This window comes from Delphinapterus leucas, chromosome 18 (assembly GCF_059928025.1).
Source record: "Delphinapterus leucas isolate spDelLeu-1000000601 "Yukka" chromosome 18, BTC_Dleu_Yukka2, whole genome shotgun sequence".
NCBI lineage: Eukaryota > Metazoa > Chordata > Mammalia > Artiodactyla > Monodontidae > Delphinapterus > Delphinapterus leucas.
In genome coordinates, this window is record NC_143146.1 from 34,007,281 (window position 1) to 34,032,500 (window position 25,220).

The 25,220-nt window shown below is 32.5% G+C and overlaps 1 protein-coding gene across 2 annotated transcripts in view; it reads left to right on the forward strand.

Annotated features, from left to right (window-relative positions):
• Window positions 1–25,220, forward strand: part of DACH1 (dachshund family transcription factor 1) — a 414,474-nt gene that overhangs the window by 277,968 nt on the left and 111,286 nt on the right. For both annotated transcript variants that reach the window (XM_089899464.1, XM_022577063.3), the window contains exons 4-6: window positions 3,255–3,427; window positions 16,501–16,636; window positions 19,990–20,124. In XM_089899464.1, coding sequence (XP_089755590.1) covers window positions 3,255–3,427; window positions 16,501–16,636; window positions 19,990–20,124 — 444 coding nt within the window. The remainder of the gene's footprint in view (window positions 1–3,254; window positions 3,428–16,500; window positions 16,637–19,989; window positions 20,125–25,220) is intronic.

The following is a 25,220-nucleotide window of genomic DNA, read 5'->3' on the forward strand; positions in this document are numbered from 1 at the left end:
AGGATGTTATAAATTAAGCAAAACTCACTTACAGCTGACTTGGTTATATATTGTATATTTTTCATTAGACTTAGTTTCTTAATTGTTTGCTCTATTTATTACCCAAATGAGCTAACATCATGAGTATTTAACAAATGATGATTGGCAGAGATGGCTAGGAGCATTTTATGTAGTGAGAAAATCCAATCTAGTGTTATAAACTTGCTATGGAAAATTCATATATAGATGATTGATATTTACCCTTACACAAGGGACTGATATCCTGTGATCCAAAAGAGATGTGGAAATAGGTAGTATTTTGTATATAATCTGTTACCAGAATGATTTAATCAGAATTTTAGCTTTATAATTTACACTTTGATAATGTGAAAAAATAGAATTATAAGTGCTTCTCTGTTGATATAAGAGTGAAATTGAAGTATATTGGGAAAATGGCTTTTCCCATTTATTAACTGGTAATCTAGATGTAAATAAAAGAAATTGGCTCAATTGGACAGAGAAACAAAAGTAGATAATAGATATAAGCAGAACTCAAACTCAATCCAAAATAATGAATATGAATATTTTTCCCTCCTCCATATATTAGTTAATATTAGTTAACCTCAAAAATGCAACCTACTATGAAAATGTAATCCTTGGATATTTTAAATGAAATATAAAGAGAAAATTATCTATTATTTATAAATTTCCAATGCAGTTCCCATATTCAATAACATTTATTCCAAAGTGTTATTTCTATATCCAAATAGTTGGTGATTATGCTTTAACTCTTGTTTTAAATGATAACATAAAAAGTAAATATGTAACGAAGAATTTTGCATATACTTTGATAAAGGCAATATAAAGTGAAAATGTTTAAAACGTTTTGTCACTGAATGCTTTCTTGACATATGTTCAAAAAATTTATATACTTACAGCTTTTGCATGTTTGACTAGGACCTTGGTATAAAGCGTCAAAAAAGTCACGAGTAGAGAAATAAACTGTATAAATTTGTGAATATAGAAGTGAACTTTTATATCATAATGTAGGAGCAAGCTGGAGAGATTGCTTTTATGTGAGTCATTTCTGTATGAAGCTATAAACTTTTTTGTTTAGCCAAAAGCTGTCCTGGTTTCTTGTAAAATAATAAAGATATCCATTTTAATTGATTCTCTTCATTGTTTAATAAAATTGCTTTGTCTGATTGCTGAAGAATTTGAATTGAGTTTTCATTACCCACTTCTGAACAATTTACTCTAAGATCCAGACAGTATTGAGCTAATGAGTTTGAATTTATATTGAACCTTAACTGTCTTCCTGAAGTAAATGGAAAAAAAAATCATGGCAGCAACTAAGTATTCTTCATGAAAATCTATGTCTTAGAGATTTTATAATGAGGCTTTTAATAGAGCTAAAACATTTAAATTGGAGTTTTACCTACTTTGCTGTTTCTAAGCATATTATATGAAAATACAGTTTCTTTTCCTTTTTTAAGAAATGAAAACTCATAAGCTGACAGAGATATTACAGAAACTTTCTTTCAAGTGGGTAGTTTGTATATTCAACAGATTCAGTTAAACAATAAATTAATGGTAAAATAATTTAATCTGAGAACATGCCTAAATTGAAATGATATATAAAAACCTTCCAAGGAGTACCCTATTAAGGTGTTTCAAGATCTGTTTAATCTGAGACGTGGCCATGATGTTGAAATACACGCCCTTAAAGGTACTGTTCTGACTTTGGCACCTGTATTGCCACAGTCATAAACCTAAGTTTCTCTGCAGTTGGAAACAAGAGATATATTTATTGATTCACACACATTTAATTTATTGCTTTGATATTATTATCTTTTGTAAATGATCTTTGTGTTCCCTGGAGCATGTCTAACCAAGCTGGGCATTTAATGATTCTATGTTTAGGATTTTCTGTGGAATTAAATTAGGAACTTTAACTCTGAAGGGTGACTGGGATTCTATTATACAAGGATAACTTTGGGTTCTATAACTATCAGTGTGCTTCAGTTCCAAGAAGTAATTAATTCTCTAGGTATATAATAGAATCCATTTTATATTAAGTTGGTTAGTCAAACAGGAGTAGACTTCATAAATAGGCTACCTGTTATAAAAATGTTATTTTTCAGAAAATTTGAGACTGTATTTAAGAAATAGAAAAACAAAAGGAAAATATGGTTTAGGGGAAATTTACTTACTTGAGCTTATTTCCCAAGAAATCACTTAGCCAATCTCCAAATGTGATATATATTTTTTTCACATCTTTATTGGAGTATAATTGCTTTACAATGGTGTGTTAGCTTCTTTTGTATAACAAAGTGAATCAGCTATACATATACATATATCCCCATATCCCCTCCCTCTTGTGCGTCCCTCCCACCCTCCCTATCCCACCCCTCTAGGTGGTCACAAAGCACTGAGCTGATCTGCCTGTGCTATGCGGCTGCTTCCTACTAGCTATCTATTTTACATTTGCTAGTGTATATATATCCATGCCACTGTCTCACTTCGTCCCAGCTTCCCCTTCCCCCTCCCCGTGTCCTCAAGTCCATTCTCTACGTCTGATATGCTTTTTAAAACTTCATTTCCAATTATTCATTAGAAGATTTGGAATAATATTGTATCCAAATAATTGATATTCATTCCCCACAGGCAGCAGTGAAGGTTCTTGGGAAAAGGAAACACTGTACTCTTCCCCACCCCCGGGGATCTCAGGCTTCTGTTACCTGCCCCCGTATACCTAGAGCACTTAGCCTTCCAGTGAGTCATCCTCTCCGCCATCTTCAGCAGAGCCACCTTCTGCCAAATGGTACGATGGCATTTTTTAGCACTAAAAATGAAAGTTGCAAAGAAAAAAATCTAATGATCTGATAGTGAAATATAGGACATAGTAGATAGGTACACTACATTTAGACAGCTAAACGTGATAAAGAAAACCATAGTATTTTAAACAAGAATTAGACTGATCAGAAAAATAATGTAGCAAAGAACTGTTTGTATTAAACACAAATGAAGAGTGGTGAGTGATAAAACATGGCACCAAACTGGCTAGCTTTAAGCCTAATTTCCCTGAGTGGTAAGTGGGTACTGTTGCATGCAAAGAGGACAAATATTTTTCCTTTGACTCTCATTATTAGAACATTTTATAATGCTTCAATTTTCAATGATTTATATCCTTAGCCATTTTAATTAATGAGATATACCATGTTTCACTGTTTTACTTGAATAGAGAAATGATGATATATGTGTATTTTTTACAGGACTGGAACTGCCTTTTATGATGATGCCCCACCCTCTAATTCCTGTCAGCCTACCTCCAGCATCTGTCACCATGGCAATGAGCCAGATGAACCATCTCAGCACCATTGCCAATATGGCGGCAGCAGCACAAGTTCAGAGTCCCCCATCCAGAGTTGAGACATCTGTTATTAAGGTAATTGTTTAATTACATGATTGATTTGCCTTAAGCCAAAATCATCTTAAGCCACCATCACTCAATCCATTTTTCTTACTCCACAAGTAGTCCTAACTCTAAAAAGCTAAGCGATAGTGAATAGATTATGAGAAAAAAAAGTCACTTATAGTAATTAGAACCAGGGGTACAGTATTTAGGCAGGTTAGGCTAACTTGAAGTTCTCTATTATATCTACTAAGGGAGAGATGAACATAGCATTTTAAATGATATACTTCAAATTGTGTGTATGTGCTTATATGTATGGTTGTGTTTGTGTTTGTGGGTATGTGTGTATGTGTGTGTGGTGTTATGAACCATAAGGTGTGGAAAATGGTATCTGATTTGTTTTCAGAAGACCAGAAGGGTTAAATTATGGTTCTGCCACTTAACTAGCTGTGTCACCTTGGGCATGTAGCTAAATCTTTCTGATTATTTCTACACCTAAAAAAGTGCATAATACAGTGTGGGTGTAAAAACTAAATGAAATAATAAAATTGAAATTTTTTGTAAATTCAAAACTACACAGTAAGTAGAAGATAACATTACTGTTATACAGGTATCACATATGTGTATATATACACACTTCTCTGGCTCTCTCTGTATATGTGTGTGTGTGAGGTATGTGTATACTTATAAATATGTGTGTGTGTATACTTTTTCATTCATATTATTTTATAATGTATATTTAAATCAAAGTACTTTATTTATTTATTTATTACTGGAGTATAATTGCTTCACAATGCTGTGTTAGTTTCCACTGCACAACAAAGTGAACCAGCTACATGTATACATATATCCCCTCCCTCTTGGACCTCCCTCCCACTCACCCCATCCCACCCATCTAGGTCGTCACAGAGCACTGAGCTGAACTCCTTGTGCTATACAGCAGGTTCCCACTAGCCATCCATTTTACACATGGTAGTGTATATATGTCAATCCCAGTTTCCCAATTCATCCCACCCTGTCCTTCCCCCTCTGTGTCCACCCATCCATCCTCTACGTCTGCGTCTCTATTCCTGCCCTGAAAATACGTTCATCCGTACCATTTGCATTGTCAGAATAGGTTATTAATTTTTAAACTAAGTAAAAGATACCTCATGCTGCATTATCCGTATTTGACATAATTATTATCTTGTTTTTCTGAATATAATACATGTGAGTTTAGGGGAGTCTCTGGAGCATATTTTACATAAAAGGCCTTGCTACAATTCTTATTCATTGCTGGCGGTAATGCAAAATGCTATGGCCATTTTTGTAGATGGTTTGGTGGTTTCTAATGAAACTAAACATACTCTTACCCTACAACCGTATAATTTTTATCAAAAGGAGTTGAAAATTTAGGTCTATACAAAAATTTGTCCATGGGTATTTATAGCAGCTGTTTTCATAATTGTCAAAATTTGGAAGCAACCAAGATGCCTTTCAAGAGGTGACTGGATAAAAAAATTGTGTACCTCCGTGTGCGATGACTTTGTTGTTTGCCATTTGTGACAATGTGGATGGGCCTGGAGGGTATTATACTTAGTGAAATAAGTCAGACAGAAAAAGACAAATACTGTATGTTTTCACTTATATGTGGAATCTAAAAAATAAAACAAATGAACAAATAGAACAGAAACAGATTCACATATACAGAGAACAAACTGGTGGTTACCAGAAGGGAGAGGGTTGGGAGGGAGGGTCAAAATAGGTGAAGGGGATTACAGGTACTGAACTACTAGGTATAAAATAAGTAGGCTACAAGAATGTAATGTACAGCACAGAAAATATAGCCAATATTTTGTCATAACTTTGTATGGAGAGTAATCTATAAAAATATCGAATTACTGTGTTGTACGCCTGAAACTAATATTGTAAGTCAGCTATACTTCCAAAAACTGAATTAGCATTTGTTAAGTGAGTGAGCCATGGTTCAACAACAGACCACAAGAAAAAATGAAATAGAGAAGTTTATTACTCACAGGTCATGGAGGAAGTACTTGGCATGCCTCAGGGGACCAGACAGGGGGGTAAAGGCAGAGTGCAGACAGAGAGAACAAGGCAGGACCTGAGGCAAATGGCTTTATTAGGATCCATGGGTGGGGTATTTCAGGATTTCCAGGCTGGGGCTGGATTGGTCAATTCAAACCAAGAGTAGGGTTTTGGTAAGTCTCCCACGGGTCTTATTTAAGAAGACTGTTGATCACAAGGGCTTTTGGGCAAGTCATACCAGGGACTTACATTTGCTTATGACTTTGGCTGCTGTCTAGAGCATGCACTTGCATGAAGGGGGCTAGTGTCAGTTTAAGGTCCCTGTAGGCCACGTGGTCAAACAAAATGGATGCTGAAGCAGCAATACCACAGAGTAGCTTAGCTGAATTCTCACCACCATACAATGGAATATTATTCAGAGCTAAAAAGCAATGAACTATCAAGCCATGAAAAGGTATGGAGGAAACTCAAATGCCTACTGCTAAGTTGAAGAAGCTAGTTTGAAAAGGCTGCACACTGTATTGTTTCAAGTGTAGGACACTCTGGAAAAGGCAAAACTATGGAGATCCTAAAAAGATCAGTGGTTGCTAGCGGGTGGGAACAGAGGATGAACAGATGGAGAACAGGGGGTTTTTAGGGCAATGAAAATACTCTATATGGTATTATTGTGATGCATTCAAGTCATTATACATTTTGTAAAGACCCTGTCATTACTTATATAGAAAGTTGAATAATATGCAAATAGGAATTTTTCATATAATAATACTCTATAAACAAAGATGTGTACTTGCTCCTTAAATAATTTTCGGAAGAATCCTTACCAGAGGAAAATAACAAGAAATATCACAGGAGACCAAGATCAACTACCAAAATATTCTTTCCTGAGAGAATGCCACTGAATGCTACGTTGTCATCAGTGAGGGAACCGATTTGTTAATCAAGGTATCAATTCAATTTATGATCAATTTTGATAATAGTTATTACTGAGAATTCAACATTCTCATTGTCTCACTCATTCGAAGCAGTGTTTAGTAAACTCATATGATACATATTAATTAAACTTAATTTAGGGAAAATTTTTATTTTCCCCAAAGAAAATGGTTGACTCTTATGTCACTTTAAAGAGTATGGGGCCCAAGTGGGTAATTAGAATAGAGCCTACAAGTTTGTTTGCCTGAAAAGATTCTAAATATGAAGGCCAATTAAAAGTGAAATGTTAAATACCAAAGAAGATTTACCCCCACTGGAAGAAATGATAAAACAAGAGAAAATAGGCTTTGAGGGATGGTGCATATGCAGAAATGTGCTATCTACATTTTTTGACAGTAATGACAAGAATTAAAATGAAAACCCAACCCAAATGAGAATAGCAAAAAGAATTTGTAGGACAGAAGAAAAGCAAAACCATAGCTCTCAGAGTTACAAGCTTAAAAAAATGTTTTGTTATCTATTTCTACGAACTAAAGGAACTCCAATGATTTTCTTATAAACCTATTTATGAAAATGTACCTACCAGTTCAAGCAGCAGAGCAGGGTCTGCAAGCTGCTGAACTTGGGTAAAACCTACGCTGCTGTCAGTTTTTGGATGGACCATGAATTAAGAATGATTTTACATTTTTAACTGGTTGGAAAAAAAATCAAAAGAAGAATAATTTTTCATGACACATGAAAATTATATGGAATTCAAATTTTAGTGTCCATAAATAAAGTTTTCTGGATATTAGCCACACTCTAATTTACATAATGTCTATGGCTACTTTCAAATACAAAGGCAGTGTTGAATAAAATATTTGCTAGCTAGCTTTTTATAGGAAAATTTTGCTAATCCTTGAGTTCTGATTAACTCAAACCCATGTGAATCTTAGGCTGTGGTAAATGGAAGCAGCACAAACTAAACTGTCAAACACCATAGAGCCATAGGATTTGGCATTGAAAGGAAAAGAAATTAAAAGCATTGAGGAAAAGAAAATTATATAGGTGAGGACAGTACCACCATGACATTGTTATTTGCTTTAAATGCAAGCCTCCATGACAGAGTCTGCTAAAGTACTGAATTTAGATTTTCTCTGGTTGATTGTCTTGGACTACTGTAAGTATTTTAATAAGGTAACTTTGAGGAGGGAGGAAAAGGACATATACTGTTTACACAATAATAATTCTACCTTAAATCCCAAATAGCTAAATGTCTAAGATTATATTAAATCATTAGACATTCTGTATTAGTCTATTATGTATCAGTGAAACCCATATACTTTTACTGTTTAATATTCATAGAACATGAAGAGTCATAGGCTTGGGATGTTAAGTGTTTTGTAATCCAGCTCCCTCCATGGTGGAGAAAGCATTCCTGCATCCTCTCTACCCATTTTTATATATCTATTTTATAGAAGGCCTATTCTATTTTCAGCAAATTTAAGAGTGTGAAGGTATTAATTGATCAAATTAAAATTTTCCTCTCAATAGCTTCTACTTTAACTTTATTCTCTTGGAAAAAATGTCTCCTAATTCTTCTGTGTTCTAACTATTTAAATATTTAAGTCCTCTGCTATAGTACCTGTGGTGTTTCTTTTTTCCAGACCAAAATTCTAATTTCTTCTGACAATTTTTCATCAAGCCTCTTGGTTGACCTTCCTTTTCTTAAATAAGCCCCCTCCTCACTACCCCTCTCCTGCATATTACTCTAGAAGTGAACCCATCAGTGAAGAGACCAGAACTAACATAAACCTCAGTTTGGACAATAGTTTATAAATTTAGTCATAGTTCATAACTATTTTTGCTAGTTGAATGTGTGACTTGGTAAATCTCATGCATTTTTGACATGAAATTCTACTAAGCCAATTCTTTATCTTTTACTTGTATTAGGAATTTGCATTTATCCATATTAATTTTTTTATTTTCCAGTCTATTGATTTAGGCTCTTTAGATATTCTTGAGTGTTAATACTCCAAACTATCATATTAGCTGTTTATACCATCTTTGTATCATTTCCAAATTGTAAAAGGATTGTATTACTTTAAATCACTGAGGAAAATAAACAGTATAAATCAAGAGATCAATTCCTCTTGTCATTAGAGATTTTCTAATAGGCTGAAATGTTCTACTAATTGGTTCTCTTTGGGAATCATTCATCAAGTAACCCCAAATCCCCCTGAATGAATCAATATTTTTCTCACTTTTATTTAATAAATTCACAATGATATCATAAGGATTTTTAAAAAATGGTTCTTTCTGAAATAAAAAGAAAATTAAAAAGAAGCAAGACAACATATTTTAGTGGTTTAAAACATGGATTCTGGAGGAAGACTTCCTGGGTTTATATTCCAGCTCTGTCATCTCCTAGTCTTATGACCTTGTAAAAGTCACTTAATATCCCTGTCTTTGTTTCCTTTTCCGTACAATGGGGATTATATCATTACTACCTCATCAGGTTGTCATAATGAGTAAATTAGTATTTATAAAATCATTAGAAGACTTTCTATAGTGACATTATCTTCATATTATCACTGGTTTATTTTCCCCCCAAGTATTCACAATCTTCTGTTTAAAAATAAGTTCTAGAATTTTATAGGGAATCTGTGTCAAGCTTTTGAAATATAGTTGCAATTATATAGTAAGGCCTCTCTCTCTGTCTCTCTCTCTCTTTTGCTTGTTCAACCCTTTTCACCTAACAAAAGTAGTGTATTTTGCTTTTGGTGGGTTTGCTAGTTCAGTAGTATACAAAGCAGACTTTTAAATGTATTTTTTTTCCAGATTTCACTTTTTTTTACTGATAATATGGAATTGTTTTTGAGAAATTTGGCAACATTCATATTATTCTACATTACTGAATAATCTTTCCTCACATGCCACATTACAGCATTTTTCTGAGAACAGGGAATATGACTTAAATTTGTTAATTTTCTCTGCCAATCTGCTGTTTTGTGTGCGTGTGTGTGTGTGTGAGTGTGTGTGTGTGTGTGTGTGTATGTGAGAGAGAGAGAGAAATAGAGATTGTTTATGACATTCTCATTTAAAGAATTAAACATTGAAAAAAATTTTAAATACAATGTATACATTTTCCATTCTCTAATACTTTTTTTCAAAACAGGTCCCTAAAATGCTATATCAGTAAATAGGACTTTACTTGCGTGAAGTTCAAAATGTTTAAAGATTATAAAAACTAGAACCAGAGTAACCAGATTCTTGAAGTAGATTAAAAAATCTTACAGCAATGTCATTTACCTCATGTTTGCTTTGGGGTACAGAATAGTTTATCTCGGGACAAACATAAATAGCTCCAGATGTATGCATCACTTTTAAACTTTTTTTTTTTTTGCAAAAAAACTATTTCGTCTAAATTTTACTTGGATTTAGAGAAACAGTTAAGTCTTCTCTCTTCATGTTTATTTGGGTATTGATATTAAATATGAAAAGAGAATGCTAACAAGAAAAGGGAAGTATTAAAACACAACTACCACTAAGGATACCATACATCAGTGTATTGAAATATAAGACATATTCAGATCCATGAGTTTATAATAATACTAAATATAATACAATTCTCCCTTGGAGAATTCTAGGGAATTGATTCTTTTAAAGGACAAATAAGGGTTTAAATAAAGGATAAAGGGGTGGAATCAAGCATTTTCCTGCCTTTCCCATACAGACTGTCCCTCAGGATAACACAATGATGCAATGAGAGAAACTTTCTATTCGTATAAATAAATGAGTATGGAATGATATACTGCAAATAAATGAGTATGGAATGATATATTTCGAATTCATCAAATTGCACGTCCTAATGAAGTGATGAATCTGGGCTATGATTATCAGTGGTGGCTGGCATCATAAAATGCAACCAAGAAGACATTATGCACTTCCAGTGAAAGCATACACCACCATCTATGAAGTACTCTTGCCCCCAGATCAACTTGAATCAAGCATCCAGATGCACTTACGCCAGAAATTCAGAGGACAGAGGAACACAGAGACAAATTAGACCCATCAAGGAACTGTAAGCAGTTCATAGAGGTGGTGGCCACTTAGAACATACACAGTGCCTTAACTAGATAAAAAGTTGGCTTTAAACATTTGGCACGAACAGAGTGATGCCAATTGATGGCAGTGCTGGCCAAATCAGAACTTACCATTTCTTCCTTGCTCTCCTCCCTCTATTCTATCTACTTGACTATAGAAAAGGAGGGACTTCTCTTTTAATTAAGATAATAGTATTTATTATTACATAAGCCTGAGGTATAACTTCTGAGTCGAGACTGCCTTTTGCTGCTCAAAGTAACTGTAGGAGTTTATATTACCAAATAAGAATCTGGAAAGTTACTAGGCTGCCTGAATTTTCATACAGATATGGGAAAAACATAGTTCCCTATCAACACTGAATAAGTTTGAAGAGACAGTAGGAGAATAAAATGAGGTTGTTTATGACTACACTCATGGGTCTTACCACTTTCTCATTTAGCAAAATTGAGTATTTCTTGAGTATCATCATCAAAACAAATAAAAAGAGCTATGTAAATATCCCTTGAAGCCTCAACTTAGAACTCTGAGTTAAGGAGTTTTGATGGTGGCTATCAGATATTCTACCAGATGCAAGTATATTAGGTTTGTTTATGTCTTCCAGAAGTACTTTTTAACATTTTCCTGAACCCAGAATCCCAATCCTATTATTTATCCTTTCAGTTCACTTTTCCAGAATAAGAGAATATGGGTGTCACAATCAGTGTGTATGATTCTGGATTTCACTAACAGTATTTACTAGCTGATGATATATGCTCCATGAGGGAAAGGAGTTTTGTCATTTTGTTTACTTACGTGTAACCAGAGCCTAGAACACTGGCATATATTAAGTGCTTAGTAAATATTCTCTGAACGAATGAAGTCTGAGTTGTGTTAAAGCTCAGGAGTTTAGGTTTTATAAAGTGCTAGTCAACTTCAATTTCATAAGATAAAAGTTGTATTAAGATAAATTTAACATTAGAATATCTTCTCCCCACTTCTATAACATACTCAATAAGGGAATTGCTAACTGATAAAGAGATGAAAATGAAGATAATTAAAGAGAGCAATATAAAGTAAAGCTAAATGAAATAACCCATTTAGAGAAATGAGTTGTGATTATTTAATCTTACTCTAAGAAAATATTTTAAGTTGATAAAATATAATGCATTTTGTGGTGGAGGTGAGGCAGCAGACACAATACATTTTTTAATGTTTAGTTAATCGCGTGTGTAATACTGAACATTTTATACGTTTTATTTAATTTTTATTTAATTTATTTTCTTATTGAAGTACAGTTGATTTACAATGTTGTGTTAGCTTTGGTTGTACAGCAAAGTGATTCAGCTATATATGTATATATGTATATATTCAGCTAGATATATGTATGTATATTCTTTTTCAGATTCTTTTTCCTTATAGGTTATTACAAAATATTGAGTATGGTTCCCTGTGCTATATAGTAGGTCCTTGTTGGTTATCTATTTTATATATAGTAGTGTGTATATGTTAATCCCAAACTCCTTTTTATTTTAGAATTTTAGAATTAATTGTTTTAAATTCCACCTTTGATTCTGAATTGTGGTAGAGACCAATACTTCTTGTTCTACCTAGAGGCAATAAATGCAGCTTTCCTTTTATTGTTATTCTGATACCATTAGTTTATTAGTATGACCTTTTTTTTTTCAGTGAGAGTGTATTCCTCTTACATTTTCATTTATTATTGTGGCTAGTTTTATAAAGATGGAACACTGCAAAAGATTGTGTTTTATTGATTGGTGGAGTTATGATGCAGGACTATAAAGCAGTGTGTTGAAGTATTAAATTAAATATTCTTCCTCTTTGTCCTACTTCAGGGCCATTTTGGAGGTTAAAGGGTCTCACACAAATGAAATGATAAATCCAGTTTACATAGTTTCCCTATAGACATTGAACTGCTTCTTTCTTATTATGTCTGAATAAAACTCATTATCTATTTTGTTTCAGTAATAATTATGAGATTCTCTCCTAAGCAATTCTTTACTGTCTCCATTATTCTCCATCTTATAGCATACTCTGGAAAGGCAAGCATATAAATATGATAAAAGAATTAAGCTGTTGAAATAAATTAATTTATTGTGCAACAATGTATTCAAATCTTACTTGCTCAATGGATTTTACTTTAATGAAATTCTTCAAAGAACAATACATCATGTTCCAAAGATTGAAATTATACATTAAGTGAAATGACTGAATATGTTGTGTCTCAGTTTATAGAAAGTTTCAATTAAATACTTAAGCTTCTAAAGCATAAAAATTTGCATAAATTAAAATATTTCTTTAAGTAAAAGTATTAAATATTGTCTGTATCCTTTGTTCTTAGACAAAAACTATAAAGTAAAAATAAGCTAAAGCTAAAATAAATTCTACAATTTCACCTATGATTCCTAAGCCTTAAATTATGATTTAATATTATTTTACATTAAGATTTTAATCTAGCTTATTTTTGACTTAGTTTATTATGTGACCTTTAGAGTGTTATGAATGTATAAGTGAATAAGTGAATAATGCATGAATGAAAAGAATCATCAAGGAAAACTTTTACAGTTAAATAAAATTGACTAATGAAAAAATTGTTATACTTATGTGGAAAATAAATAAATAATTGTTCAATGGCACAATCATTGTTACTAGAGTTTTGTGCATTAAATATTTACATATTTTATGAGTTAAATATCTCAGGAAAAAATCAGTTTCTCATGCTTTCCATTAGTGCCACTGAGAAATCTATTATGACAGGAAACTCAGACTTGCAAAATGATTTTAGAGGGATTGATTTATTTCAAGATTGCACTTTACCTCTGTTTGGCTAAACACATGCCACTGAAAATATGATCACTTACATAATTATTCAGAGGAATATTAAAATGTATTGATGGATAAACATTGATTGAACGACTTTGGGAGAAAATAGAATGGCTAATTTAGAAAATTTTATTTATATAAAAATATAATAATGTTGTTTCCTAAATATATACCATGTGTTTCTGCATAATCCAAGTGTTAAGAATTAGATGTATTAGGAATTAGCTTTAAAGCTTAGCAAACTTATGTACCTCTTTATCAGAATTTCGAGAAATCAAGGTTAGACTCTATATCATGTATATCTGGTCATGTATGCAGTTAACTATAGCATGGCTTATTAATACATTTATACAGACTAAAAAGGAGTTCTATACAGTTTTATAAATCCATACTCTATAATAAATGCACAGATATTCCAAAAATGATACAAACTCCAGCCTTTGAATGCTGCACAGAAGCCAAGATTATCCTTTGATTTGTGATTGCAAAGACTTGATGTGAAATTTATTGCCTTATTTTTAAATTAAAAATTGTGGGATATTTGTGCAATTGAATATATTAAAAAGTAAAAAAGGTAAACTATTAATACATGCAATAACCTGAATGTATCTAAAAAACATTTCGTTGTGTAAAAAAAAACAGACATAAAAAGTATGTACTATATGAGTCCATTTTTATGAAATTCTAGAACCAGCCAAACTACTCCCTGGTGATAGAATTCAGAAAGACGTTGCTTCTGGGGATAGAAGGAATAGGCTGGGAAGGGGCATGAGAAATCTTTCTGGGGTTATGGAAACAGTCTAGATCTCGACAAAACTCATCAAACTGAACACATAATAAATGTACAGTTTGAAGCTGCTTCATAGTTTAAGGTAGGGGTGAATGTTAAGAAGAAAGATTTATAATCCCAGCTGCTTTTAAATTATAATTAGAAGATAGGAAATAACTTTTGGCATCCAGATGTGGATTCTCCGCTCTTTTAAATCATATATGTGTTTGTTTTTTAGAAATGTAGGTCATTTGTTTGCCATGTGAACTAAAGAACTTATACCATTTAGAAGCATAGCTTGTTTGATTTATTTATTGTGGAAAAAATAACTAATATTGTGTTCATTTTGCATGTTGAGACATAGAGTTTTAAAAATACATCTTGCGACTTTTGAGAGTAGAATTTAGTTGACATTTTTCTTTTTTCCTTTTGGTACAATATTGTTTGACCTGGCAAATTATTTGTTGTAAAGTTCCTTTTGGGACTATTTTTTATTTTATGGTGTATATATTGAGAAGCAGTTTTATGTATGGATTTTGGAAGAGGGCTTGGCTATCTTGAGGGTTACTTTCATTTTATTTGTCATGATTCCTCAAGAATAGAACCTCTGTTGAAGATGTTTATTGACAATGTGTAGGACTGAAAAATTAAAAGGGTATGAAACAAGTGGTGCTCAGTCTTGGATATACATTAAAATCGCCTGGAGAGCATTAAAAAATACTGGCTTCTGGGCCCCCCTTCAGACTCAGTGTATAAGGTCGCTGTGAGAAAGTACAACAAACTGGGTGGCTTAAAACAACAGAAATTTATACCCTCACATTTCTGGAGTCAAAAGCAAGATGTCAGCAGTACCATGCTCCCTCTGAAATTCTAGGTAGCATCCTTCCTTGCGTCTCCATAGTTTCGCATGGTGGCTGGCAATCCTTGGCAATCCTTGGCTTGCAGCTGCAGAGCTCAGATCTCTACCTCATCTTCACATGACATTTTTCCCTCTTCACAATTTTTCCATTTTTCACATTTTTCCCATATCTTCACAATGTCCTCTTGTGAAGACATCTGTCATGTTGGATGAAGAGCCCACCCTACTTTAATATGACCTCATTGTGACTAATTTCATCTGCAAAGACCCTATTTCCAAATGCTCACATTCATAGGTATTGGGGGTCAGGACTTCAATCATTTTGGAGAGACACAATTCAACTCATGACCTTCAGTAAGCCAGAATCTTGGGGAGTAAAGCCCAGGCATAGGTATGTTGAAGAACTTCCCAAGTGATTCTAATTCAAAGTAGAATTGCAACCCATCACAAGGCTTAAAGGAACTTTTGAGTTTGAAGACATACATTACCCTCTTTCTCTGTTAGTACAAAGCCTTGTGTGTCTTCCATATTACATTAGCCTTTGATATTTTGAAAACAGCCTCCTACAGGCCAATTCCATTTTAGAACTTTTTTCTTTTAAAAAGTCTGCTTTTTTTCATATTTGCATCTTTGCTCTCTGATCAGGAATAATTTACTTATTATTTATTATGTATCATGTATCAGTTTATTTGTACACTTCCAAATATTTATGAATTATTGAAAAGACTGTTCTTCAAGGCCTGTGTGTGTTGATAGCTGAAGGTATAAACATCTTGTTGCTTGAAGAAAATATTAACAAATGAATATCTTATTTCTTAATCAGTAACTCTATTTATAATAGCTCATTGGAGACAGTTATACAGTACATTTGCACATTGGTCTCATAGGGAAGGTGCAAGACTCAAAGGGGAAGGTATGGAGTGGGACCTGAGTGTTAACATAGAACAGTATCAGGAAACATGATACCAGGTTTCCCTGGGATAAAACTAATACATATTTCATGAATTTTCCCTAATATATTTGTGTGGTTGCATTGGAGCTAGGAGCCTGAAAATTATTAGAATCAAAGAAAATTGTTCCAATGTTAAATAATAATAGATTTCCATGATGCCTTAAAATGTAACTAAGTATATCCAGAGCAGCCCCATAATGAAATAGGTGTTAACAATGCCTCCGGTATTATTATTATGATGTCATGGTGATAATCTGTGTGTTAAATTATCCTAGACACTTGCTGAAGCAATATAATTTATTTAAAGATTTTTTAAATTAATAATTGTCTAGAATTAAAACCTGCTTTGTTCTGTTAATTCTTTGTTGTCTAATGGTTCTAAACTGGATGTCTTTTTTGATCTCTCCTTTTATCCAAAGAAGGCATTGACATTTGCCATTACTACAGCGATGTTCACCTGTAGAACCATTTTCCTTTCTATTCTTTCCATACTTTGACTTTTCTCAAGATAAAAGGTGTCGTTTAATCCAGTTAAATGTTGATGAAAAAATGTGTTTGTCTTCACGTATCTATAGAATTAAGAAAAATCAACATTCCTTAAGCAAAGGTCCAATGTATTTACCTCTTTTCTTCCCCCTCCTCACCCCCCAACCATGGTGGTGTAGGAGCGTGTTCCCGACAGCCCCTCGCCTGCCCCCTCCCTGGAGGAGGGCCGAAGGCCTGGCAGCCACCCATCATCACACCGCAGCAGCAGCGTGTCCAGCTCCCCAGCGCGGACTGAGAGCTCCTCGGACAGAATCCGTAGGTGTCGTACTTCCACTTGTCACCATTTTAAACTTTATTAGGTGCAGCTGGCTTTTCTAATCAAAATGCCCTCATTCCAAATAGATCTCAGATGTATCATGTTCTGACTCTCTGTAGCAATAGCCATCTCTCAAAATTATGTCTCCCAGTTTGCAATATCATGAGGTATGGTACTACATTAACAGGTTCTGATATAAACTCCCTCTCTTTGATGCCACACATAAAGATTTGAGCTATGAAACAGTTAGAGAAAGTAAGTAACCTTCTAGATTAGTTTCTGAGGTAAACACCTCCAACTCTCAAATACCTAGCATCCAAGTATACTGTTTATGGTTTATTCCTCTTTGTTCCTTCAATCCCATCCCTGCCATTTTTTAAAATTCACTAATTTTTAAACTTCACCCTTGTATTGACAAAGACATCCACAAAGAGGAATAAAAGAAATAAAATTCAAAATAACTGATTTTTAAAACATTTTGTAGTCATTCAGAAGATCAATAGATTGAAGAGTGTGAAATTGGTTAAATTTTAGGATTTGAATTAGTAACAGTCAATAATGCATATTATCATCACATGTTATTATTATTAAATTCTAAAAAGTAAGGTTATATTTTATTTCATGATCACATTTTCAGATATTTAATCCTGGTCCTCATGGCCAAGAAAATTAAGAGTAAAGTTAATACACCATTCAATTAACTGGTTATTTTGTGTATGTACAAGAATCTAATATTGTTTACCAATAAAATGAGCATATTAACAGTGACTACCTTGGTTGCTAAAACCAATACTTACTGTATTGTTTACAGGCTTTAGTTATTATTTTAGGCAATCATGCTTATAGCATGAACTTCATCTAATTACACAAAATTTATTGAAGTTATTTGGTTGTTGAGAATATCTTCAGAATAGAAAAAAGCATTTCTTAGAAAGTGTCTTTATAAGCTATAAAGGAAAGTTTGCATATCCTCAATATAGATACTGTGGAGGCGGATAACATAAATATTGGTCAAATTGTATGTAATAAAATTATTTTTAAAATAGTCAACCATTGACAATTACATAGAATTCAATGTAATTCTAAATATGTATACTTTATTTAGCCTGTTTATATTTCCCTAAGTTTGTAAGAGATGATTATTATTGTTTATTAATAAAAATGGATATAACACTTGATAATCACTGCCAAATCAATTATATTTCTGGGGCTGGTAAACCTCAGTTAACACTACTTCAAAACATTTTTCAAATAAAATATTTTCAATATGCCTTTGTGCCATGCTGTCGCTAGAATCAGAAATTTAATGATGAATATTTGGTTTCATGTCTAATGCTTTTTAAGGTATCATTGGAAAGGAGCTGTCCTAGAAAAGAAAATTATATTTTTTTCATAATACTTAATCAGAAATACAGACAAATAGGGAAAGATTTGAGAGTTTTGATATACAGTCTTTGTTTTACTAATCATATTCTAAAATTCTTGATAGAAACAAAGTAATTACTTTTGCATGCATGGACTACCATAATTGTCCAAATGGAAATATTGACACATGTACACACATGTGTACACATATATGCATATACACACATACATGTGCAAATGTATGCATATTTATTTTTAACTTTAGACTAACATAAAAAATTCAAAAATAATTTAAAATTCTTAAATATTTACCATCCAGTTTCACTCAATCAGTTGATCTTTCTGAAAGACATACCTGATAAAAGCCTAATGCCACCTTATTGTCCTTATCACAGACACTGTGCTTCTTTACCTCAAATACTCCATTGTTTATTTTGTACAAACAAGGAATTTCCCTTACATAACCACAGAATAGTGATTAAAATCAGGAAATTAAGACTATTATCATATTATTCTATAAGCTGCACACCTTATTCAAATTTCACCAGCTTTCCCACTATTATTTTTTCCTGACTAATATTTTTAATAATAAGAGATTTTTCTTTCCTGGTCCAAAATCCAATCCTGGATCCCATGTTGAAATTACTTGTCATGTGCCCTTAATCCTTTTAAATCTGAAACGGTTCCTTAATCTTTTTTATCTTTCAGTACCTTGACATTTTTGGAGAATGCATACCATTTATTTTATAGAATGTCCCTCAGGTTGGAATTTTTTGATGTTTTCTCATAATTTGACTTAAGTTATGTATTTTTGGCAGGAATGACACAGACATGATAGTGTGTCCTTCTCAGTGCATGATTTCAGAAGATATATGATATTTTGCCAATACTTGTGATAACCATCACTTGGCTGAGGTAGTGACTGACTTCTAGATTTCTCTCTTGTAAAGTTCCTTTTTAAGTTGTTTTTAACCTTTGTGGATAATAAGTATCTTGTGAGGAGATATCTTAACATTATGTAAATGTTCTATTCATCAAACTTTCACTTCACTACTTTCACAATTGTTCATTGAAGATTCTTCCCTGAAACAATTATTACTATGGTGATTTCCAAATGGTAAATCCTAACATAGTCTTATATATTATTTTATACATATTTTAAAACTATACTTTTTGCAGTGAAAGTAAGGTTTTATGGAATGATTTTTCTTCAAAATTTTTGCACAAAACCAAGATTTTCATGGGCAATTTATTAAGAAATTTATTGACTGGATTGTGATCATAAGGGTATTTGATCATCTGCTTTATCGTTTCAGTAGTGACAGGTTACTCTTAATAGTTCAAGAAAGAAATCATTGTTTTTAATCATTCAACCATTTAATAGGTATTAATTGGGCTCTTTTATTTTTAAATTTGAGTTCAAATCCCAATTTTTAAAGAAGTACTTTCATATCTGTGAAACGTCGTGTTTTATTGACTAGAATAGGACTCTTGAAACAGCTATTTCAGTGTCTTAACTTGTTGAAAACTCTATTTGCCCTCTCATGCCACTAGAATTTTTTTAAATTATGTTTTAACTTTATAGTGTTAAAGAGTGTTCTAACGTTAAGGTTGCAGTTTTTGCAGAGTTAAGGAAGGTTATATGCTAAGGAGAGAATGTGATACACTAGACAAAGCTTGAATATTTCATTTGTAATGGTTATAGGGGTATGGCCATTCAAAAGTATTCCAGACATGAGAAAATATACATATTTTATGTGAAATAAAAATAAGATAAAACAGTTTCATTTTCAATATATTTCTGCTTGTTCTCAAAAATTATCATAGTTATCAGTTCTCACAATGTTCAACTTAGAGATAGATTATAATTTTAAAGTTACACCATGGTATTATATTTATTTCTGAGTCCAAAAGAATTTAAATAAGTTATTTGAATATTGTATATTATGGTGTTTTAGTCTTTTTTCTTTTGTTTCTGACTTGACAGCTGTCCATCAGAATGGTTTGTCCATGAACCAGATGCTGATGGGTTTATCGCCAAACGTACTCCCTGGGCCCAAAGAGGGAGATTTGGCTGGTCATGACATGGGACATGAGTCGAAAAGGATGCATATTGAAAAAGGTAATATATGATTATAAGGTCTTGTTTTTCCTGCTCAACATATGAACTAGGTTTTAATCATAGAACAAAGTATATTTCTAGATTATATTAGAAGATGGCATATAAACATTGAAAAAGCCTGCAATATTAAGTAAAATGCCTATTCAACAAAAAAGAAATATGAATGAGGCATATTTATCTTAAACAACAGGTAAATGTTCATTTATTTTCCAGTACGTTTAAAAAAAGAGAATTGTTTGTTTTAATTGTTATCTCTGAGTTCCTCAAGGACTATAGTTGTTCTTTTTCCGTGCTTTTAGGGTCAATTGTCATTTTACTTAGCATAATAGAGCAAGGACAATATACAAAGGATTATTATGATTATTTTTTGGATTAAAAGACACATGGTCATTTGATCAACCAAGAAATATAGTGAATCTTATCAACCAATGTACTAGTAGTTGTTTCTAAAGTGTATACAACAAATAACAAAGCCAAGATTGTGCAAAGCTGTGAGAGTTTCCTATCTATATTTTACTTGTACCAGCCTAACTCATTTTCACAGGCAAAAATTTGTCTTTTCATGCTTTATTTCATGAAATACTTTCATGGAGAATTGAAATATTATTTTACATGCATGTTGGAAATTTATGCTATTGGATGCAAATTAATGTTTACAAATGGTAAATTTAAATTGGGACCACTGGAGCCCTGCCATATCTTTTTCATCTTAATTTAATATTTTCAAATTTTATTAATAATATAGACTGGATACTTTGACTGTCTTTTTTGACATGAATATCAAGTAATCAACGTTATGAAAAGGATTGTTTCTTTGGAAAACATAATTATACAAAAGGTCAATTCATTGGCTGTCAAAAAGGAAGATAAGTAAAATTGGCTATTTAGATAATCAGAATGACATGATTGGAGAAAGACTGAGTTTAGGTGGACCAACCGTTTTTCCTCGAAAATGACTATTCACAAAAAGTAAAAATGCTTACATAAACATTTTTCTATTCAACATGAAAACAGCTTTGCTGAGTCCTTAGGAAGAAAGAACACTGTATTTCTATAAATTAAATTATCGGCATTATGCAATTAATAAGAAAATGGTAATCTTTTCTAGGTGCTAACATGTCAAAATCTAGGCATATTTGAGAGCAGCATTAAGGCAACTTCCTAATTATTTATTTTAAAATTCGCTATCAAATATTATCACAAAGCTGGGTGGAATATATACAAGTGCATCAGTGAACAAGGTGGCCTCTAAATGTCTAATTCTAATTTTCTGTGAGTTCTTCTTCAAAAATGAAGAAAAATATATAATGCCTATGTATCTTTTGACATATACCTTTTATATTTAATCAAAAACAAATTTGGGGAAATATTATGGAAATTTTTATAGTAATAAAATATAAAACTGCATAGATGATTTAAGTTTTAAGTAAGAATATTGAAATATAAAAATTCATTATTTGGGTTAAGTAGCCATTCTCCACTAGGGTTCTATGAAAGAATGAAGCCCTATAGAAAATGATTTTAGTGATTCATTTCTCAGTTTTCCCATAGATGCTACATAGCTAGTTTCACTTGAAATGCATAAGAGAGAAGTTTTATGATATACAGTGGTTGTCAGGATATTAGGGTTTAGTTCTCTTGCAGAACCTTGGTGAAAAAAGGTTGGGAGTGAAATATAAAAGCCCGGAGGTGGTAGTGAAGAGACCACCAAAGAAATGACCAATAATATGATTGGAATAATGAATCTCACCGGAATTTTTGGTGGGAGCTTTCTACACTCTCATGTTTCAAGTTCAGTTGACTATAATTTTTGTAACTTTCTTTTTCTGTGAGTCTTCCGTTCTATCTGCCTATCTGCCCATCATCTGTCTATATACCCATCATCTATTTGTTACTACTATTTTAACTTTGCCATCATAGAGCCTTTCCTGAGATACCATACTAGGTTGATATAGGGATCCCACTGCTGGTGTTCCTGTGTGCCTGCCCTCCAAATCTTCGTTACAACATTTTCCTTGTTATTTGGAAGTTATTTTTTCATTGGTCTTCTTCCAGTAGTAGACTGTATACACCTTGGAGTCATGTGTGTATTACATTTGCTTTAAACAGACTAGACAATCTATGAATGCATATTTATCTGTGCTAAATTACTAGAAGATTCTAAGAGATGGTGAAAGTTAAAATAACTGTGATGATGAAAGGCAAAAGGTGGAATTTCATAACCTTTAGAACATACATTTATATGAAACAGTAGAATGTTCTGGCCAGGAATATACACAAAAACTTTCTATATCACTAATGGTACTTCTTATCACATCTTAAGTTTTTTAAATGGTTTTGCTGTCAGAATAAAACCTTCATCATATCCCAACAGTTTTTCAATATTTTAATGTATATTTTATAAAGGAAAGTAAGTTTTTAATATTCTCCCTAGAAATGTGAAACTACCTTTAAACTCATAATTTCAAATGTAGTTATGGAATCGTGGACATTGTAATAGATTTTGATACTCTTACAGTAAGAATTTTATTATATGATGCTCATCTCTTTTATGTACTCTCTTTTATCTATTTTTCAGCGTACTGAATTAATAGTAAATATTCATAGGCTTTCTAGATTGATAGGGTCTACTAAATTAAAAATTGTTTTCTTTCATGACTACATTTATCATGTGCTGCATACTTAACCTGTAACTTTCTTACTACACATATCTGTATTAAAACAAGTGACTTCATTTAGAGACATTTGTAGAGAAATTAATTACATGTTTGTGTCATTTTAGGCTTGAACTTCTTAAATGTAATTTGCTGCCGACCACTTTAAATCATTCAAAAGATAATAATTCTTAAGAAAACATTGATGGGCTTCCCTGGTGGCGCAGTGGTTGAGAGTCCGCCTGCCGATGCAGGAGACACGGGTTCATACCCTGGTCCGGGAAGATCCCACATGCCGCGGAGCGGCTGGGCCCGGGAGCCATGGCCGCTGAGCCTGCGCGTCCGGAGCATGTGCTCCGCAACGGGAGAGGCCACAGCAGTGAGAGGCCCGCGTACCGCAAAAAAAAAAAAAAAAAAAGAGATACCAAAATTAGTTTGTATGCTGAGAATCACTGTGCTCTAAAATCTTAATCATCAGTAACTTTTAAGCATTTTAAAATCTTCTTAATATTAAAAAGCTATTGACTTTATTAGAATATTTACGTCACTATTAGTTGAAGGACCAGTGGCTTTACAGGTGTTAGAACTCAGAAGTACTAAGTGCTGAGTAAATTTGCTACTTAGTTTTTAAAATAAAAACACTCTAATGGGTTTTTGAACCCAGGAAGAGTTTAATTAAAGTACATTCAAAATATAAATATGAAAAACAAGTTAGTGTATCAAGAAGTAATAGACATATAATATTGTTTCAAGCATCCCAAGTGTAAGGAGAAATGATTTTAATAGTATGAACTTTGACTAAAATTAGGAGTTTGTCAAGGATATGTGCTGAGGAAATCTATGATACAGCTCATAGCCTCAAAACAAATTTTATGTCTTTTAACTTTTCCAAACATACTGCAAGTTCTCTAGAGCTTTCTGGATTTTAAAAACATTGCTGATTTTTACCCTCAGTCTAAATTTAGTGGAATAGGCAGTACTAATTGACATTTTCTTTTTTTTTAATTGAAGTATAGTTGATTTACAATGTTGTGTTAGTTTCTGGTGTACAGCAAAAGTGTTTCAGCTTTATATATATGAAACAATGAAAGAATTACGTTATGTATATGTATGTATATATATAATATATTATTTCTCAGATTCTTTTCCAATATAGATTATTATACGATATTGAGTATAGTTTCCTGTCCTATACAGTAGGACCCTTTTGTTTATCTATTTTATATAAAGAAGTGTGTAAATGTTAATCCCAAACTCCTAATTTATCCCTCCCCCTACCCTTTCCCCTTTGGTGACCATGAGTTTTTTTCTATGCCTGTGAGTCTGTTTCTGTTTTGTAAATAAGCTCATTTGTATCTTTTTTTTTTTTTTTAGATTCCACATATAAGAGATATCACATGATATTTGTCTTTCTGTCTTACTTCACTTAGTATGATAATCTCTAGGTCCATCCATGTTGCTGTAAATGGCACTATTTTATTCTACTTTATGGCTGAGCAATATTCCATTGTATATATGTACCACATCTTCTTTATCCATTTGTCTGTCAATGGACACTTAGGTTGCTTCCATGACTTGGGTATTCTATGAACATTGGGGTGCATGTATATTTTCAAATTAGAGTTTTCTCCGAATATATGCCTGGCATTTAAATTATATAAACAGGCTCCCTGTTTCTTTATGCTGCACTTCTCTCTTTATCCCCACAAAATCTGTCTCTTGGTGCTAATTTACAGTGTTACTTCTCTTATGCATAATTTTTTCCCTGGTTTTTCTAAAATTGCTTGAATTGCTGCTATTTCCAACACATTTTTGAGCATGTTTTATACCTTGCACGTAGTTTCACGTGCAAATTTTGTTATTATGGAATTTATCTAAGTGTTTGCTAACCAAAAATCAAATGTATGCTACAGATATGATACTGTATGCTATAGTATCAGCTTTTTTCCAATTATAGAAAATGTGAGCATTTATAATTGGAACTAAGTACTGAATACCTAATTTATGTTAGTGTATTTCAGTCTTGGACTAAATAAACCAAAATGATATAATCAAAATTTACTGAATGTCAGATATGTGAAATAAACCACATGAAATACAAAACTTCCCTTCTTCTTTTGCTGCTACAGTTGCACAGAATTTTTCTTCATATATATTCTAATTTTCCCTATGGTTGAGGCTTTTCCCTTTATTTGTTTTCATAAAAAATATGACAACTTTCATTGGTGACTCCTGACATTTTATTTTTTTATTTTTCATTTTTTCTAATTATATATATTTTTATTGAAGTATAGTTGATGTACAATATTATGTTACAGGTGTACAATATAGTGATTCACAATTTTAAGTTATACTCCATTTATAGTTATTATAAAATATTGGCTATATTCCCTGTGTTGTACAATATATCCTTGTAGATTATTCCATATATAATAGTTTGTA